Raw genomic sequence first — 20,273 nt, 5'->3', positions numbered from 1 at the left:
TCTTTCCTTACTTATTTGGCAAAAGCAGTCTCTTGAGTAGGTTGCTGTCACAACATAGGCTGCAACATGTAAGGAATAAAAACAATATGGCATGTTTCCACTGTGATTCTGTGAAAATGCAAGAATGTCCGTGTAGCAGGATTGCCTAGTCTTGAAATAAAAACAGCTGGTGACTGGGCACTGTCTAGAGCTACAGGCAGAGTCTAGCAGTTTCTTGTGACTCAAACAGGATTTTGAGGAGAGGCATGGCAGGTGGTGAAATGGATTAAAAATTCCCTTCACTCATGCTGCTTCTCTGCTCAAGACCATAACCTTCTGTGGCTGCTATTCATTTAAAACCCACACACACACTGAGAAAACATTACGGGGATCTGCGTGTAATGTCTAGTTTGACCCATCCCTACTTGCTTACCTGTTCACTTGCTTGCTCCCTCCCTTATATAGCATTTATAAGTCACACTACACCTTGTCTGGCTGTTTGGCAAGTAAGATGCATTTGGGTAATGCTCCCTCAGCCTTCCTCTCCTCTCCTCTCCTCTCCTCTCCCATTTCCATCCAGGTATTTTGAAGCACTCAGATTTTTCTGCTCTGGGTAAATCAAATTAGTTTTCCTATCTGTAAAGGGGAAGTAGTAATGACTTCCTTTACAGGCCTGTTGGGAGGATAACGGGAATAAGGACTACAAAGTAATTTTGTATCTTAAAAGTATTAGACGATGCCTTAATAACTGTGTCCAAAAACAAGACAACTCAGCATTTTATTATTATTATTATTACAGCAAAGCTTGGAAAATGTGCTTATGAATATATACATGCAAGCATCTAAATGTGGCATGTGCAACTCTACTATCAGTCCAGTTCATTTATCCACTGCTGGAATTCAGCCACTTATTCAATAGCATCATAAAATCAACTGTTGTTCTTTATGGGAAGCAGTAGAGGAGCCCCATGGATCAGATCCATGGTTCAGGTAGACCAGTGTTTAGTCTCTGGTGGTGTTCAATACTAAATGTTCCAGAGGAACCATAAGAGAAGCAGGAGGCTTTTATGTGATGATCAATCCATCCCTTGTATTCCTGATTTCAATCCAGCTTTTGAAGGACCAAGGAGAAGCCATTTCAGGCTGTTCCCAAGCAATACTGACATTTTTTCACTCACAAAATGAAGGAATTACCTGGGAAGAATGGATAGGAAGGAAAATGCTAAGAAGCTGTTTTCATCCTTTCCTTTCACTGGATAATTCCAGTGACTTCCATCCAAAGCGTGATGTAAAATCCCTCATTGACTCAATCGGATGTCTCCGTTTTCCCTTTTGTTACAAATCTAAATCTCACTTTCTTCAAGGACATCTTCAGTCGTCTCCCCATTGGTGACTTCTCCCTCACTGCTGTCTGAGATGCTTGCTCTGGGATTATGCCTTAATGTGGGGCTTAGCTCCACGCTGCAGCCTGTTCTCTGCTTTGCCACTTGCGTGCTCTGAGGCTGAGTCACCTCCAGGGAGAAGCAGTTATTGCTCAAATGCTGTTTCTTTGGACATCTCCCCAGGTACTTGATGTTCTTTCCAAGTAAGCACGGCATGCAGACAAAGGGGTATGCCAGCAAGAAACGGGACCACTGCTTGCGCAGTTCAGCTTTTACCTAGGAAAGTAAGGAAAGTGAGCTCCATCATTGGTATGGACAGCTGCATGTTGTACGTGCTTCCTGACTGTCCTGGAACATTCAATGTCCAGTCAACATAGCTATCTGGCTATCTGTATCCAAATGCAGATGTCTTCCATCTACACTGCATTACATCAGTGGGATGTGCATTTGGATGTGTATCTCAGTTTGTCGACCACATCTGCTTTCTGCCCCAACTACGAATGATAATATAGTAGGGTGAAAGCCCAGTTGTCTTGGTAATGGGGATACACGCATGCACATACACACACACACACTGACCTGGTTTGCATGACATGGTGTGGCTTGTTGTGGGTTATTTAACCCAGGATGAGCTGTGGCACCTGCGGGAGCCACTTTGCATATCCAACCCCCACTTGGGGTTTGTTGTGTTGTGCAAACCCAGGAACTGTGGATTATACAAGGGTTAAACAACCCTGTTAAACAACATGGTCTGTTCTAGGGTTATGCAAAAGTTGTTGTGTCACACTCACTGGGTTCACATATCATGAGCAAGGGTTGAATATGCAAAATGGTGGCCTGGCCACGTGCACCCCAATCGCACGGCAGCCTCACCATGGATTAAATAACCCATAGTGGGCTGTCGTGTCACGCAAACTGACCCATCATCTCCACCCCTTTGTAAACAGTTGCACACCTTTTTGCAAAGGGGCATGAAAAATAGCTAAAAAGGGGGCACATTTCACAGAAAATGAAATATCCATGGACTTTCAGTTTAACTCTATTCCAGTCTCCTGCCCAGGGCATCTCCCCATGTGTAGAGGCATTCAAAGATTATCTATTGGCCTGATGCTTCACCTGATGCTCTGACTTGGATTCCTGCATTGAGCAGGGGGTTGGACTTGATGGCCTTGTAGGCCCCTTCCAACCCTACTATTCTATGATTCTATGATTCTATGACAGACTGGACAGCTTGATCAATTCGGAAGCTGACCACAGTTCACAAGGAGGTACCCCAGCTTGCTGTTTCAAGCAGCAAGCTGAAAAAGACAGCCTCTGACTATCACAAGGACCATTATGGAAAATTTAGTACCCCTTTAATCAGATACTAACTTTCCTATAGCAAAACCCAAATGATCGCCCTGAACACCACTCTGGATTAAGCGTAGTCTGTACAAGCCAGTCTGTCTTAGGGCATATCCTGGGAGAAAGATGTAGTTAGAAATAAGGATATAAAAGGATAACTTACCTCTCCATTAGAAAAACAGTATAAAAGTGCTACAAAAAAACCCTGGGGTGGGGGGATGGAGAGAGAGAAAGAGAGATGGTAAATTGGATTTGAACAGAATTTGCCAAAGTACAATTCAACTCTGACTTTATGTAATCACACAATATTGTTCTTAAAAACACCTGAAACCTGAGCCATCATTCAGCTAAATTGAACATTAATGCAACCCACTTCCTCTTGCTCAAGAATCATCTCTGTGTCTGAGCAACCATGTGACAAGGCATCAAAGCTGCATCCATATCCAATAATCTATTTTATCTTGCTTTGAACGATTTTGCTCGAGGAAGTGTCTGGCTTGCTATTTTAAACCATTAAGGTCAGTCCCAGTGAATATATCACTTTTACCCAATCTGTGCTTTTCAGATTAGATTGTGCAGGAAAGATTGTAGTTGGAAGTTTAGGGCAAAATTACATTTATGGCTGTAAAGTTAATTCTTCCAAGGATGTGAATGTGTGACCTTGAAAGATCAGCATCAAATTTAGGCAGTTTCCCAGAAGATCATCTCACCCACCCACATGTATTATGGGTGTTACATGTTAAAAAAAAAAAAATCATGTGAGAACCATCTGTATTGGACCAGTATAAATCTGACTTGGTTGTACACAGTTTCTGACAGCTGGTAGGAAAGTGAGGACCTTTAAGTCTTGAAAAATTTGTCTTCAGGCAGATTTCTATATGAAGCTTGAAAGATGGTGCATCATTTCCAATGAAAAAATGAATTGATGGCACCACTTTACTTACTCCAAATGTCTCCTTCTTCGGGACTAACAAATCCCCAAGCAAATTTGAAACTGAATTTTAGCAGCAGATAATCAACCAGTTGATGTTCAACTCCATTATATTTGTAAATTAGTACCAAAGGCAGAGTAACAAATGTCTAGAGAATGCTTGTTCATAATTTCTAAATATCTGTTGTGAAAGTTCTTCCCGAGATTGCTTTTCACTCAGCACACTCTCCAAACAATATAGCCAATTCCCTGAACTTCCTGTCATTCATTTACAAACTCTTACCAGCTTTCTATGCTCAACAAAACTTTCCAGTTAGCAGTTCTTGAGAACTGTATACTAAAGAGTATTCCCTAACTCATAAATATGACTCGGTTACTAAAGTGACTTGAGGCAGGGGACCACCTGGAATGGAGAACAAACACAGAAGAATAAGGTGGTAGAATGCTGACGACAGAATGAACTGCAACACTTCTGGCTGCAGGTGATGGATCCCAGTCTTGAATGCTCCTCTACATTTTTTAAAGGCTCTTTTCCAGCTTGCTCTGGAATTTCTATTTGCAAGACATTGTTGATATAGAGGCAGTTCTGGCCCTACCATTAGGCAGAATGAGGCAGCTGCTTTAGGCAGCAGATCCTGGGAGGCATCAGCAAAGTGTCTGAGGGAAGTGCTGTGGACCATGCAGCCTGCCCTGTACCCCCTAAGCTAGCCTGCTGCCTTCAGGCATGGTGAAGGGTGCAGTCCCATTGCCAGTGTCAAAGAAAGATTCAACTTCCTGCCTGTCCAGTTGGCTTTTGTACATGGAATGGGAGGAGGTGCCATCTTGTCCTTCATCTCAGGCAGCAAAACGTCTTGGGCTGGCCCTGTGTAGGGGAGCATTCAGCGATGTGATTCTCCATCTGCACTCTAAAGTCATACACTCCATTTTGCCACCTCAGAACTTTTTTCACTTAATTCTGCTGGATGTGTACATCAGGCCCCAAATTCCAAATGGTCAAAGGTTTCAAAGTGGCTACCTAGAATCCAGAGGGGAAAGGGCACTGAAGAGGCAACTGTCTCAAAGAGGAAGCAAGGAGCAAATATAGACTAGGGTCATGACACTGCATACGGTAGCCCAAAACAGTGGGAATAAAGTGGGGCTGCACATGGAGAATTGGGTGGGTTGATGCAGGAAGGTGAGCACGTGAAGGGCCAAAATGAACACTCAAGGGATTTGGGGAAACACAGAAACAGAGATGGGGTATGGATTAGTATATTAGCCAGGGCCATGCTAATGTTAGCAAGTGGTGACAGCAAACATTGTCAAATATATTTTATTGCATGGGATGGAAGCTGGTAAATGAGGGCCGCCAACATTTTTTCATCCTATGCTCTGTTTGTTCTGTGCCTAAGAAATAAGTTATAGGGAGGTTATGATTGCAGACAAATACCAGAGGAAGTCTAAATGTTATATTGTTGTATTTTTTATATGTCAAATTGTTCATACAATGGAAACTGAAAATGACTAAGATATATTTTACAGTTACAAACAGAGATTAAGTCAAGATTTGCAGATGCAGCTTCTCTTCAGCAAATTTTAGTCCTGTTTGGGGACAACAGAAATGTGGTAGAAGGCCATCATTCAGCTCATTGGAGACTTTGATGATTATGAATGATCATTAGACGTACTAACCATACTTCCTTGTGTGACTTGAAGGGAGAGGCAGACCATGAAACTCCTGTGCGCATCAGGATTAGTTTGGTAATAAACTGGGAATAGCCACACCTGTGCTTAAAGGGTGTTTGGAAAAGTGCTGGCAAATGAGTTTACGAAACTGACCAATGATTTTAGGGTCAGGGAGGGATGCCAGGCAGGTGCCATTTATTCCATATTGCAATGAGAAGTTTAATGATAATATTCAACCCTATGCTTTATTCTTCTTTGTGGTAAAAGAATTTGGTTCCCCCCCCCTCCACTCTATCTGTGGTTTTAGTATGAGGGTGATGGTGATTTTCCTTTTCTTTGTCATATATATTTTATGGAATTGATTATGAAGTGTATTAACATTTAATTTTTAATAATAATAATAATAATAATAAAAATAAAAATCACTCCCCATCCCATCCCATCCCATCCCATCCCATCCCAAGAACTTACATGGAAGGAGCTGAATGTCAGATGAATGAAGGTTTTTATAGTCCTGGAAAGACCTTCTATTTGTTCATCAGTGATGAAGGTAAAGACAATCTCATGAATCCCAAGCAATGGTATTAACACAAGGGTTGATCTTGCCAGTCTTAAAATAATGATTGCAATGCATTAGATCCTTGAGGCAAAACTCATCAAGAAATACAGATAGAATCATGATAATACCAGGTCACTTCCTTGAGGCATTAGAACTATCAAACCTCATCTGTATATCCATTTTTAATAGAGATATTCAAGCTTATATTTTAAGGATTCTAGTCTGGACTTCTCCTTAACATTCATTCATTCATTCATTCATTCATTTATTGTATTTCTAATTTTCTATACAGCCCCATAGCCAAAGTTCTCTGGGTGCTTCAGCTCATGTCCTGCTTGTGGGTTCCAGCTATACAGCTGGTTGACCACTGTGTGAACAGAATGCTGGATTAGATGGACCCTTAGATGGAGTCTGGTCCAGCAGGGCTCTTCTTATGTTCTTACGGGTGGTTCACATGTTTTCTATGCATAAGTATGTTTTTGGGAGGGGCACATTCCATCATGTAAGTTTCACGTGAAGCAATATAGTTTGATCACCTTAGTGAGTGTAGACTGCATGTACAGCTAGCAAAATGACATGTAAGAAATGTACATTATCAATGGAGAATATTGTCCCATCCTTACCCTTAAACGTGGTATCCATTTTAATGTCATTTCTAGTCTGTACATATAATTCTAAGTGCTTTTTTAAAGTGTCAGTTCCTCCTTGTGACTGCAAGTGATTACAAAATTCCATTTTCAGCTTCAGCACTGTTGGAGAGCTAAGTCCATTAGTACATATCTGGGAATTTAATACCTACCTGAATTTGTAATCGTGAAAGCTCATTTGCTGGGCTTTAAGTTTGGAAAGTAACAGCTTCATAATGTTTAGGAAGATGCAGAAGTTAACCTTGAGAAAAACACACATTGTGGTTAGTTTTAGTATACGCAATGGATATCTTTCTGTCTGTCTTTCTGCCAATAGACAGGGAAGGGCTAGTAATGAGACAACTGCCAGAAATGCATCAATTTAGCCTATGGATGTTTGAAGACATTATTTTTACATATTTTCTACCAATCACATTTAGACCACTTTTGCTGCCTTGCTGTATCTCATTCAGTACCTTTATTTTTTAAAAAGAACTCAATCAGTGCAGGCTCCAGGTTTTGGGAGGCCCTTGGGCAAGATATCCTCAATGGGCCCTCCCCCACAGTGACTCAGCCTTCTCACTGCCATTTTCACAAGACATTATTGCTCCCCATCTTCTCTGTCATCATTTCTACCGCTTGCTTGCATGATAGGCAGAGAGCCAGTGGCATCTGCTGCTCCCCTTCCTCACCACCACAGTTGTCTGGGCCAAGGAGGGGACAGGGAAAGAAGCAGGTTGCTATGGTGAAGAGGAGGAACAACTCCAGGGGGCTCTTGTCCATCAGCCCCTGTGGGGTGTGGGCCCTTACTGAGTGCCCGGCCATGCCTCCTCTTGATGCCGGCCCCGAAGTGAACACATTTTTGATCCAGGCTACTCAGTGTTATTAAAGACTGCTCGGGAAAGCAGAGAGGAAGAGGGAAGGCAGCATTGTGGGGAAAAGAGCACTGTGGGTTAATACCAGACCATTGCTGTAAGAGAACTATACATACATGATATTCCTGTACATATTTACTTTGAAATCTGTCTTGTTGATTTGAATGGAAATCACAGTATACCATCTCTTAAAAATGATGCCCATATATACATGGAAAAGCATTTGCTCTTTTATGTTCACAAGACTTGCTTGCTCATATCCCTGCCCTATCTTTTTCCTTCCATTTTTGTTCATTCGGTTCCTGTTTTAGATTCTTTAGGGTTGGTCCTACATTTATTTATTTATTTATTTATTTATTTATTTATTTAATTTCTATACCTCCCAATAGCCGAAGCTCTGTGGGCGGTTCACTAAAATAAGCATCTTTGCTTATCTAGTAAAATACAGAGAGAAGTCAATATCACTCTGTTGCGAACCAGGACACATTTCCCCTTACAAATAATAATTTTTTTAAAAAAATACTGTCAATCTATATAATACAACAATCAAATTATACGATGATCCTTACAACAATGGAAAACAATATGGGCCCTCGAACGATCCACCACACTGCCATACTCTTATTCGTTGCCCAGCATCTAGGAAGCAAGTCAAATATTGTTTGTCAGCTCATGTGCAAATGGGAAGTCACTTTTCTTTTTTAATTACAGGCTTTTAAATAGGCCCTATAAATTTGGCTGCTGTTAAAAGCAATCAGGTTCACAAATCCTATTAAAAGCTCTTTGAAAGGCAATTGGACAGATTTCAATCCAGATTTCAGAAGGATACGAGAGCTTAGCACAGTTACTGTCACCCGCAGGATATCACCTCCTTCACCTGTCCCCTGCGGTCATGCGCTTCAGCACTTTTGGGAAAGAATCCATTGCAAAGATAATACACATTGACCCCCATGTGGCCATAGCAGTTTCATCTCTTTTTATTCTTCCTTTTTTATTGTCACAAATCCCAGAAAAACGGACTTCCTCTTTTAAGCCCACTTTTTCTAGACTCCTCATGCAGGGTCACAAAATTAAGGCATGAAGGTTAGTGCTCCTCCACCCTTAGAACCCTCCACAAGTCCTGTAAAGTCGCATTTCTTTACCCCTTGGAGCCATGAGAACCTCCTAGCTTAGAAATCATCAGTCTGACTTCTCATTATGGTCACCATCAATCGCTCTTGTGGTTTACGGAGATAGTGTTGCAGACCAGAAGATCAACAGTGAGAGAAGAAAGCATGAAATCCCTAAAGCAGGGGTGAGGAGCTGAATTCCATTTCTGAGAAGCCCTCAGGAGCTGCATTCCAGAGGCGGGCAGGGCCGAAGGCAAAGGGGGTGGGGCAAAAAACAAACAAACAGCGTATTGTAGCTTCACAGTGCAATCCTACACATGTCTATTCAGAAGTAAGCTTAATAGGAAACTCTTGGGAGTTTGCAAAGAGATCAAATCAGATTACTCATCAAGATCACATTTGTTCAAAATCAATCCTAAATGATCATTCATTCCTAAGCAACTAGGCTCAAGGGATTTCTCCCCCGCCCCTAACAGCAGACCATTATGCTGATGGTCTTGGCTGTAGTGGACTGTAATGCAATTTCTTATTTGTATAATGAGGTTGCTAATGGAGGCTGAAGCAACTGATGTATATGGAAGCAAATGACGAGGACCCACTTGGGTTCTATGGCGGGGGTGTGTGGGGGTGCCTAAACTTCAAGGTACTTCACAAATAGAGCAGTCCTATACATGTCTACTCAGAAGAATGTACCGTTGAGTTTAATTGGATTTACTCCACGGTAAGTGTGTATAAGGCTGCAGCCTCAATTCTTTTAACATTGGGAGCCAATGAGCTGTAACATGAGCTGTAATACATTAATTAATATGTATACATTTTATTTATTTCTTCCTTTAAAACACTCAAAACAGCTTATCTCACATTCCCAGTAGTTTCCCATCCAAGCACTGATCAGGTCCATGCCTCCACAGCATTCATAAAACTAACTTTTCAATGTCCTATGTTCACCAGAAAAGGGGGACTAGAATGTCAGACATTTGGGGAGGGGGCGGGTAGCAACATTTACCTTACTGCTTGACTGCATGCTACAGATAACCATCTTCGCAGCAAGCTTACAAATGGCAAATGGTTGTCCAAACCTACCCTAAGAGCTCTATGAAAAGTCAGCAAGCCTCATCTTCTACTGGCATGACGCAGACAGAAAGGGAAACAGCAAACCAAGTTAGAGGGGGCATTTTCAGACAGTAACTTACCCTTCAGGTTCCAGTTTATATTTTATTATTCCCCAGGAAACTACGAACAGAACTGGAGCACCTGAAAGGAAAAATGGAGGTGAGGATTGTGGCAGGACAATATGTAACGGTCCTGGTGTTTCTGGGATTACATTACTAGATAAAGATGAGTAAATAATACTGGGGTAGCTGGTATATAGAGTTAGGGGTAGTTACTGATTATGTGAATAAGGGAATGGGCATTGATCACAATAGCCCTTTTTTCTCATGCTTGTTCATTGTTTATTGGTTTTGTGTTTGACCTTTATCAGTGATTTTTTTTTTAATTGCTAGGTAGACAGATATGTTTGATGGTTCATTAACACATATTTGTAACCATCTTCTGAGAGTGTCCTAAGGATGGGAGAACCAGCGATTTTCAAGCTCATCTAAATTCTCAGAAAATCACTTTGAGGCTCATTTCAGCTCATTCCCATTTTTGTTTTCTACCTGTTCTTCAGCTCATTGAATGGGAAAAGTGTGCACTTCCCCCGCATTGACTGAAGCATGAAAATGAGTATTTTTTGAAAAATACACATTTCAAAGTGCACTTTTTTAAAAAAAGCATGATTCTGGTGGCATTTGTGAACATTTCTTTTTAAAAAAAAAAAGCTCTCCTGCTCGCATTTGAGATTGTGAATGGGACATATTCACATGATTTGCAAACAGAAATGAAATTCTCATACATCCTTAAACTCTCTAAGCAGATAACAGATGCAAAAAATCCTTTGAGAACTGTTGATTCATGATAATCTGATGTAAAAATAGAGAGGATGTTTTGAATTGCTCTCCGCTGGTGGTTGAAGTTTTCTCAATAGCAGCAGCAATTGTGATAAATAGAGGATTGGCTTTGGCCCATCCCTTGTCATTGATCAGTACAAGGCCTTGTTGGTAGCAGCAGCACTGATGATACTGGTAATCAATTGATGAGCAGTGGACTGTAAATCAAGAATCCTTGAAAAATTATCCATATTTACCCCATCCAATGAAGATGTATCTCAGGAGCTGGTGCTTCTCCGAGACCACAGTGGCCAGTAACCTATGGAGGTAAATTCCTTCCACTAAAAGCCAGAAATAATTTGCTCCAACAGTATAATGCATGAAAAATAGGCCCATCCTGCAAAGGGCTAACTTCTGCAGAAATGAGACAATGAGAAGAAGAAAAATTAATAATACCGTATAGTCGTCTTTTGTTGACAAACCCATTTTAGCCCTCCGTTACAAGTGTAAGCACTGTCTTTTGGATTATTATTATGGTTCTGAAGACTGGTGCCTGATCTTTTGCTGCTCTATTTATTTTTACTTGCTGTTTGCCTAGATTTTAGATAGGATCTGTTTCTTGCTTGTTTGTAATTGGTATGCCATTTCAGATTTTTTAAAAAAAAAACCAGAGAAGTGGTCTGTAAGCTTTGTAAGGTCTATAAGCAAATAATTAAAAATAAATTGAATGCATCAGCTAATGTTTTGTTTGTATGTCAATTACTGTCACTTAAATTGGTGTGTGGATCTCGAAGGTGGTGAGCAAAAGATGCTCAGTATACAATGCAGTGCTCTGAATTAGTTCAATCAACAATAATCTTCCTGCAAACTTTAGAGATGTGGAAGTTAATCATGAACACATGGAAAACTCAGGTTGGTGTTTCACACACTGAATAGTAACACTTTTGGTTAGTGCCTGCTGTAATACCTCTGGACCGAAGATGGAAAACCATCCATGTTCATCATTTGGCTTTTCAGAGTCTAAATAAATAAACAAATAAGTATCGCGTGTTGTGCTATCTTTTATAAGAACTCCTATGGCTCGCAGGACAAATGAAGCAAATAGATTCATATGGATGTAGTTTCTTGTGCAGTGCAGTTTCCTGTGGAAGAAGAGAAGGGTATGGCATTAAGAACCCATAGAAGCTGGTTTTATTCTGACCTGAATAACAACATGCTCTTGCCCTGTTGTGAATGGTGTTGAAGAGCGGCATTTTTCCTTACTGATGCAAGCTTAACCATTAGACATGCTGGTACAGTTTGCTCAGTCCTGTGTCTTGTGAAATTCCAAATGACACCAGGCCACCTTCTGTGAGACAATAGTGTATCTCCTGACTCCTGTCTAGTCCCACACTGGACTGAACACACCTGAGTCCCAGGCGTATTAGTTTATGGGCCAAAAACTGTGGCTGTTACCATCTGGAGTGATTAAATGAGGTTGCCTTTTCTGTGTGTGGATAGCCTATGACTGTAGTGAAATATTTAGCTACAATGATAATCGGTGATGAGTAGCTGTCACAGGAAAAAACCCCACTTGAATTGTATGTCCTTTTTTTAATGTACCATACAGTTTGGGACTATATGTTTCACACTTCCTGCCCAATTAGGGTCCGGGAAGGCTCAAATTGACTGTAAAAGATCCATAATGTATTGGAATAAACTTTGAGAGCATCACTGAAAAGATGCAGAACAAACAGTACAAAAAATGAAATAATGCATGGAAATAATCTGGTTTTTTGGATTGCATTTATCGATAAAACAGTTCATAGGGGCTGTATTGTGGTCTGTCTTCTGCATATTATATACCAAAATGTCCTTCTTTTAAGTCTGCTATCTGACATTTAACAGTGATGAATCATATCTCTACTCAGGTAACATTTCTGAAGTAAAACACACACACACACACACCTTCATCTTCTAGCATAGTTCCTTTTAGATACCTGGGTCTTTAAATGGGGTGATTGGTTCATCTTGAAAGTTTAAATCATGTACTCTTTTGAATAGCCTATAAACCTAGTAAAATTATTAGTTATGACTGTTGTCAGTAAAGAATAGTTTTTACTGAAAATTGTGTGTGTGTGAATCTTTTCCAGTTAATTTGAAACCTGTTGTACAAGAAGTGTGAAATGTATAGCTCTAAGCTGAGTATTACATATTTTTTGCATATATATATATATATATATAAAAGGTTTTTGTGTGTGTAAAAGCTACTTATTGTCAATGGCCATCATGGTTATAAAAGGGAAAAAAAACTATCCCATTTCAGCATTCAATGTAGCAACCACCCCAATTTTTAGAACCATAGCCCATGGACTATATATGGACCCCTATCTCTGCTGCTCAATGAAGCAGGAAAGGACAGGAGGCAGTAGCAATGGTGATAAAATACAGAGTGGATCAGAGCAGCAGCTCTCTGGAGAGAGTGGCGGAACAGGGGATGTCTCCTCCTAAATAATGTAGAGGGTGTCAGCGTAGGGCTGGAGAACAAGGGGACCTTGCAGGAACTACAGGGATGGTGCAGTAGTGGATTTCCTGCATTGGCTGGGGATTGGGCTAGATGAGCTTTGAGGTCCCTTCCAACTCTATGATTCACCCACTGATTCTCTCCTGCAAGACCCCCTCAATTCTCACGATACCGTTAAATCAAGGAAACACTGAATTGGGAACCTCATTCTACCAACATTAACATCTAGTCTGGCCCTTATACAAGGGCATGATCAAAGCTCGTCAAATAGTTCATGAAGTAAAAAATGCCCTTGTATAAGGGCCAGACTAGATGTTAACGTTGGGAAAATGAGGTTCCCAATTCAGTGTTTCCTTGATTTAACGGTATCTTGAGAATTGAGGGGGTCTTGCAGGAATGGTCTGTTGGCAATATCTGACTGGTCAACAGAGCACCGTTCCAGCCCTACCAGGTTTCATGATACACAGTGCAGTTAGGGCTGTGCACATTTCAAGATCTCATAGAAGTGGCCTGACTACAGCGACTTTCAGCAGTGTTAAGTGAGCACATCCCTTGATTGGTTTCTCACTTCCCCATGATGGTGCCAATCATGACTGAATTTTGGACTGCAGTGCAAACCCCAGTGCAAATTGCAGCTCCTGGGGATAAGAAAATACACCACGAAATAATTCCAGACCCCATACTCTATTGAAAGAGAGGTTATACTGACCTAAACAACAGCATTATTAACAGTGCTAAGACAAGGGACACTAGAGAGATACAATATCCGACAGTATAAAGTTTCTTGAAGGTGATCAGCAAGGTAAGTTTGCCAACCTAGGAACAACAAAGAAACAAAGAAGTTAGTTTCTGCAGTCTGGGGAATAGAGCATGCCAGGAGAAGGACGCCGTAGCAGATACCTCTGAAATGTGACCCAGGGTGCATCTGCACAACACCAGCTGTTCGGGAACGAAAAGTGCTTATCAGACATTTATGGAGGTCTATCAATGGTTATTAGCCATGATACTTAAATGGAGCTGACATGTTCTGAGGTATCTCTCATTACTTGATGCTGGCGATGACCAACAGGAGGTGGCTACCTCTGTCATGCTGTAAGCTTACAGAGGCACCTGGACAGCTTGTGTTAGAAGCAGAATGCTAGTCTGGATAGTCCTCGCCCCGGTGGCAGCCTTCATGCCCTCTAAAATCTCCCCAGGTGAGGGGTGCCTCCAGAGCAGCACCCCTTCAGATGCAGAGTGCTGCTGCTGAAAGGAAACCCCCCATCCTCTTGGTACACATGGAATAATACTGTGCTTGTGTATCAGGGAGGGATGTGTGTGTGTCTATGTGTTTGAAGCAGGAGAACTAGCCGTTTTGTTTTGTAGGCACAGTCTCCTCTCTTGGGTGGATGTCCACATGTTTGCATTCTGTGGGGTCATTTTGGAAAATGTCCCAGGGGCTCTGTCTAAGCTGTGTTGAGAATATGTCACCTGGGTGGTTTGGAAATTCCCACATGCATATAATTACCAAAAGGAATTCTTTCAAGTTTTTTTAGTCTGGAGCATGGCACAAGGCAGGGCTGTCCTCTGTCTCCCTTGATATTTCATTTGTGCTTGGAATCCTTGCCGTGTGCAATTAGGCAGAGCAGAGATATTTATGGTTGAATATTAAATGGCTTTATACACAGATGATTTGTTGTTTTTCATCAGTAGGTTAGAGTCCTCTATATCAAAATTACTAAGATTAATTGATATCTTTGGTACACTTTCAGGTTATGTTGTTAATTGGTCAAAATCAGAATTAGTACCTGTAAGTAGTATCAAGACACTAAGAACTTTTCTGCATGAGGCCGTTAATCACTGTATCTACTTTCCATTTTGTCACAGAATTGAGATCCAAACTCTATACAAACAGCTTTTTCTTTTCTGCTTTTCCACTATATAACCTCTAGATGGAGCTTTGCTATAGCGGAATAGCTCAAATACACAAGGAGAAATTGTGTGGTCCGAATACCCCATTTTCCCCATTTTAAAGAAAACCCAGGAAAGGGCTCTGAAAAAACAGGAGAGAAACTGGAGGATCATGTTGTCATCTAAAGAGCTCATAAACAACCATGAGTAAGGAATCACAAATGCACAATATTGCCTTGCATAGAAAAGTTCCCAATGCAGTTACTAAATGGGAATTTAGTTGGTGCCCAGAACTGATAAAGTATCTTGGTATATTGGTGCCTAGATATATTTCTCAAATGGTTAAACTGAATATAAGTGAATTGCTGGCAGAAATATCTCTTGACTTGGAAAGATTGGCATCACTTAAGTACTTGGGGTAAGGTTAATATACTACTTAAGATGAATGGACTGACATGGTACGTATTACAGAGTATTCCTTTATATATCCCCCAAACCTATTTTCAAAAACTTTATACAGCATTTTGGAAGTTGATTTGTAGGGGTGTCCTCCCTGTTTTTCACTGAAGAGAGTGCAGCTGTGGATCAAGGAGGGAGGATTTAATTTTCCAGATCTTAGTTTATATCATAAGGCTTCTTTCTTAACTCATATCAGTGACTGGAAAATGGCTTTTTCTTTTAATACTCCTCATGAGGAACTAGGTATTTAAAGAAAGGAATGGCTCCACTAACATTTTTAACAGTGAAAGAGGCCTGGTAGGCAATGTCTTGTCAGCTGCAGTTTGTTCCATATTCCCCTGCTAAATTAACTTTGTGTGAGAATCCAGTCTTGAAAAAACAAAAGACAGCTTTTTATGTGAAGGAATTGGGCTGATAGTGGAATGTATACTTTAGATCAGTTAATAGGATCAGACGATGAGTTCTCATCATTTTCAATATTGCGGATTAGGTATCATTTACTGTCTAGTGCTAGTTGGCAGTATATTCAGCTACAGCATTTGCTGGGGTCTATATATGGGCCATCAGCGCTGAGTGCTTCAGCACCTCCCAGCACATTGTTGGAGGAATTAATTGGTTCATTAAAGAAAGCTAAGCCTATAATAGCTGCTTATGAAAGTATTTTGGAATGTAGTAAAGTAGATGTTCAGAATGCCAGAGAGTAGTGGAATAGGGAACTGGAATGCTCTATACAGCCTGATCAGTGGAAAGCTGCCCTCACTTCCATATGTAGTACTAACTCTGTAGATTTAAAATTGAGGCTGATTCAACAACAAATGATGTTTTGCATGTATTGAACACCGCAGAGGCTTGTTAAGAAGAAACTGGCTAGCTCTGCCAGATGCTGGTGATGTAATGAGGACAGTGCCTCATTCAGGCATATGATGTGGGCATGCTCTGTAGTGGCTTCCTTTTCGTTGGGAATTATTGCTCATATAAATTTTGTTCTTGAAAAATTTGTGATATGCATGCACTTTTACGTTACATCCCTGTGACGCGGGGATTAACAGATGGACAGCAAAAGTGGATCCTGAGAACCCTTACAGTTGCAAAGAGACTTATGCTTCAAGCTTGGAATGAAAAACATCCACCACCTATCACTCAATGGACTGAAGATCTCACTGCTCTTGCTACATTTCATCATAACTCCTAGAGCCGTCAGCCTCCTATGGATGCTTATTTAGATATATGAACTGCTTACATTAACATATATATTTAAAATAGAAGTGTCAAATCCTTATTTTCCTCTCTTTTTCTTCTGTTAAGAGTGATGCAAATGATTATGTTTTATATGTTCTTCCTTGTTTCTTTCTTTCTTCTTCTTCTTTTCTCCCCTCCCCAACTCTTTGTGGCACCCCCCATCTTTTTTTCTTTGTTACTGTTATATTTGCTAATTTAAAAACAACAACTTCCTCCTACACTATGCAACTGGCAGCAAGAAGGCGGGATATTTTAAAATTAAACTCTTGCAGGGCTTTTGTGAGAGTTCATTACAACTCAGAGTAATTTTGTGTGGCTAGATTCTTTCATATGCAGATTGTCACATGAGGTTATATGAAGCATTTGAAAAGAAGGATCATCAAAACAAATGGAAAACGTTGCTTTGTGTATTTATGGTGCACCTGTCTTTTATTGGTCTGATTTGTTCTCCCTGGGGGGGCGGGGTAGAACAAATTTTGCAAAGTCAGGAATCCAAAGCAGTATACAGGGAGAATGTACTCAACCTAAGCATCCAGCTCGAGGTGACTTAATCCTCTCTTCTAAATAAATAAGTAAAACTGCCAGGCTTTCATGTGACAGAAGCTACTTCAGCTCTGAATCACAATCACACCAATAGGTACAGTACTCAGTGGAAACTATTGGACTGAGAGGATTTTGAGAGAGGATTAAGTAGGTTCCATGTATTAAACCATAAAAAGGCAAGCCTGCTCACCTTTGGGGAAAGGTGATGCTCCTCTAAGCATTCTGAGCGCGTACTCCAAATGTCACTGGTGTTCCCATCAGTTTTCCAAATCCCTTGGTCCAAGCAGACTCTGGATACATTTCTCACACTTCCTAAAAGTAAGCAAACACAGGGTCGGGGTCAAGCCACAGCTTCCATTTTTCAGACATGGTTTAGCACTGTCACCCTTTCATCGCTTGCCTGGAAACCCCATAAAGAGGAGATTTGGCTTGATGTAGATGGTTCTTCATAATGTTTGTTTATTTGGGAGGTAACTGTAGAAAGCTTAATATTTATGAATGGATTAACACTGTCAAATTCTCCCAATTCCTTATTTTTAAAGCCTTTTTCAAAGCTTAAATCCAAGGGATAAGATTGTATTTCATTTGGTTCCTTTTCCATTCTTTAAATTAATTGCACTTCTGGTTGGGAAGCATGAATCAATATGGCATAATTAACTGATTCAGGACGGAAGGTTATAAATAGAATTCAGATTAAGTGGATCTGGCTATCGGTGCTCTCCAACTCTGGTGATCTCATTGGCTCTTTTGAAGCGTGCTTTCTTACCTCCCAAGATTATCTCCTCCCTACTGGCATAGAGTCTACTGGATGGATGGTGTGTCATGATAATGTGGTAGGCTACCACAATGTGAGAAATAGGGGCGGGGGAGGGGGGAATCGACAAATGTCAGCTTTGTTTATGCACATTGGGGCTCTAATGGAAGATATAACAGAAAGGAACAAGTCTTCAGGGGGTTACCTCATTCATCCCGAAAGCCAAATTCCATTCAGAGAAGCTTTTGGGAGCCTCATTTCAGTGGTAGGCAGGGCTGAAGGCAAAAAGGGTGGGACCAAAAAACCAAAAATGCCAGCATATTTTAGCTTAAAGCTCTTACTGCCAGCAACTTGGGGTTAGGGATGTATGAAACACCTACCTGGCTCCGCACCAGACAATCCATGGTGGGGGGGAGGCGCTTTGTCCCTCCCCCCAGAATCCTCGACGGGGGGAGAGGCGGTCCGGTCCTCCCCCCCCGGAATCCTGCCTGGCCGGCTCCGCTCCACTGTCGTAGCCATGTCCCTGCATTTGCGTCCCTGCATTGAGCCGTGATAGGCTACGTAAATATTTATGTAGCCTATCACGGCAGGGGGAAAAACCCCAGCGTACGCAAATGGCAGTAGCCGCCGCCATTTGCATACGCTGGGGTTTTTTCCCCTCTGCAGTGATAGGCTACGTAAATACTTACGTAACCTATCACGGCCTCCGCAGGAACGCAAATGGCCTCCCTGCGTTAGCCGTGATAGGCTACGTAAGTATTTACATAGCCTATCATGGCTATGAAGATGAAGCAAATGGAGGCCGCAGGATGGCCGCCATTCGCAAAGCAGCGTGGACGGGAGCAGGTAAGTGCTCCGTTTCGCGCGCCTTTCGTGGGGTGGGGGCGGCGGGGTCTTCATCCCGCACGCCTTTCATGGGGCAGGTGCTTCGTTCCGCGACGGATTTTGGGGGGCCAAATGCACCAGCATTCAGCCTCACCGAGATCCGTTGCGGAATTCTCTGACATCCCTACTTGGGGTTGTGGTGGACAGCTGGATGAAAATGTCAACCCAGTGCACAGCTGCTGTGAAAAAGGCAAACCCCATGTTAGACATAATTAGAAAAGGAATTGAGAATAAAACTGCCAGTATCATACTGCCTTTATACAAATCTATGGTGCGACCATGTGTACAGTTTTGGTCACCACACCTAAAAAAAAAAAAGACCTGGAAAAAAGTGCAGAAAAGGGCAAATAAAATGATTAAGGGGCTGGACTATCTCCCGTACGAGAGAAGGTTACAACAGCCGGGATTGCTTAGCTTAGAAAAAAGGAGGGTAAGGGGGGACATGATAGAGGTGTACAAAATTATGCATGGTGTGGAGAATGTGAATAGGGAGACATTTTTCTCTCTCCCTCATAAGACTAGAACCTGGGGTCATCCCATGAAGCTGCTTCATGGGAGATTCAGGACAGATAAAAGGAAGTACTTCTCCACTATGAAATTCGCTACCACAAGATGTTGTGATGGCCACCAATTTGGATGGCTTTAAAAGAGGGTTAGACAAATTCCTGGAGGAAAAGACTATCAATGGCTACTAGTCCTGATGGCTACATGCTACCTCCAGTATCAGAGGCAGTATGCCTATGTACACCAGTTGCTGGGGGACATGGGCGGGAGGGTGCTGTTGCAGTTATGCCCTGCTTGTGGGTTGCCCATGGGCAGCTGTGTGAACAGAATGCTGGACTAGATGGACCCTTGGTCTGATGCAGCATGGCTCTTCTTATGTTCTTAATTTAGACTTAGGAGAAGTATTTCAACCTTTTAGAATGGTGGGGGCAGGATCACAAAAGCCAGGAAACAACCAAATGATCTGGTGGGGGAGAGGGGGCATCGCCATCTGGGGAATCTGGGAGGATGCAGGTTTGGACTCCCAGAGAGCTGGATTTGGATCTGGGACCTGAGGTTGTGCACCCCTGGGTTGAAAGGAAGTGGTTTCTGCAGAGGTGCTGGTTTCCTCATACAGGTATACCATTTGATCTTTGCACTCAACCAGTTAACAGCCAATGACTCACAGCTGAACATGTGTGAGCTGTTCTCACCAAAAATGATTGTGTTTGAGGAGATATGAAAGCTTTGTCTGTGGTGCTTGACGGCTGTTTCCAGTGGAGCAGTAGAAAATTGGAAGTGCAGGCACTCATCATGACTATTCCCATTGCCATGCCCCCCAAGGAAGGCTGAAAAATTCAGGCAGCTGTGTCCACCTATAGCAGCAAGCCACTTTGAACAGCTTTAACTCCACCCGGAGCAGTGCTATACCTCTAAAATGCAAATTTAAAAATAAATAAAAATCCTCTCGGATAGTATTTCAATTTATTTTTATTTGTTCACAATTTAGCACTACTTGAAAGATCGATTAAAAAAAAGGAATCTGGTGATTCAAAATGACGCCCAGTGCAAAGGGTGCAGTGAATGTGTAAAAAACATCAAAAAGAAAAAAAAGAA

General features: G+C 41.6%; 1 protein-coding gene across 1 annotated transcript in view; it reads right to left on the bottom strand.

Moving 5' to 3' along the window:
* Positions 1-694: 694 nt before the first annotated feature.
* The window catches only part of GLP2R (glucagon like peptide 2 receptor), a 39,075-nt gene continuing 19,496 nt past the window's right edge, over positions 695-20,273 (bottom strand). The window contains exons 4-13 of the mRNA XM_084838285.1: positions 17,226-17,347; positions 13,614-13,720; positions 11,369-11,543; positions 10,659-10,815; positions 9,664-9,724; positions 7,931-8,000; positions 6,660-6,748; positions 5,773-5,911; positions 2,869-2,910; positions 695-1,637 (exon numbers count right to left, since the gene is read on the bottom strand). Of these exons, the coding sequence (XP_084694411.1) occupies positions 1,323-1,637; positions 2,869-2,910; positions 5,773-5,911; positions 6,660-6,748; positions 7,931-8,000; positions 9,664-9,724; positions 10,659-10,815; positions 11,369-11,543; positions 13,614-13,720; positions 17,226-17,347 (1,277 nt within the window). The 3' untranslated portion in view covers positions 695-1,322. The remainder of the gene's footprint in view (positions 1,638-2,868; positions 2,911-5,772; positions 5,912-6,659; positions 6,749-7,930; positions 8,001-9,663; positions 9,725-10,658; positions 10,816-11,368; positions 11,544-13,613; positions 13,721-17,225; positions 17,348-20,273) is intronic.

Source organism: Heloderma suspectum, chromosome 2, assembly GCF_057233095.1.
Source record: "Heloderma suspectum isolate Gila_16-S chromosome 2, 16-S_ref, whole genome shotgun sequence".
Classification (NCBI taxonomy): domain Eukaryota; kingdom Metazoa; phylum Chordata; class Lepidosauria; order Squamata; family Helodermatidae; genus Heloderma; species Heloderma suspectum.
This window is presented reverse-complemented; position numbering and strand designations above follow the sequence as displayed.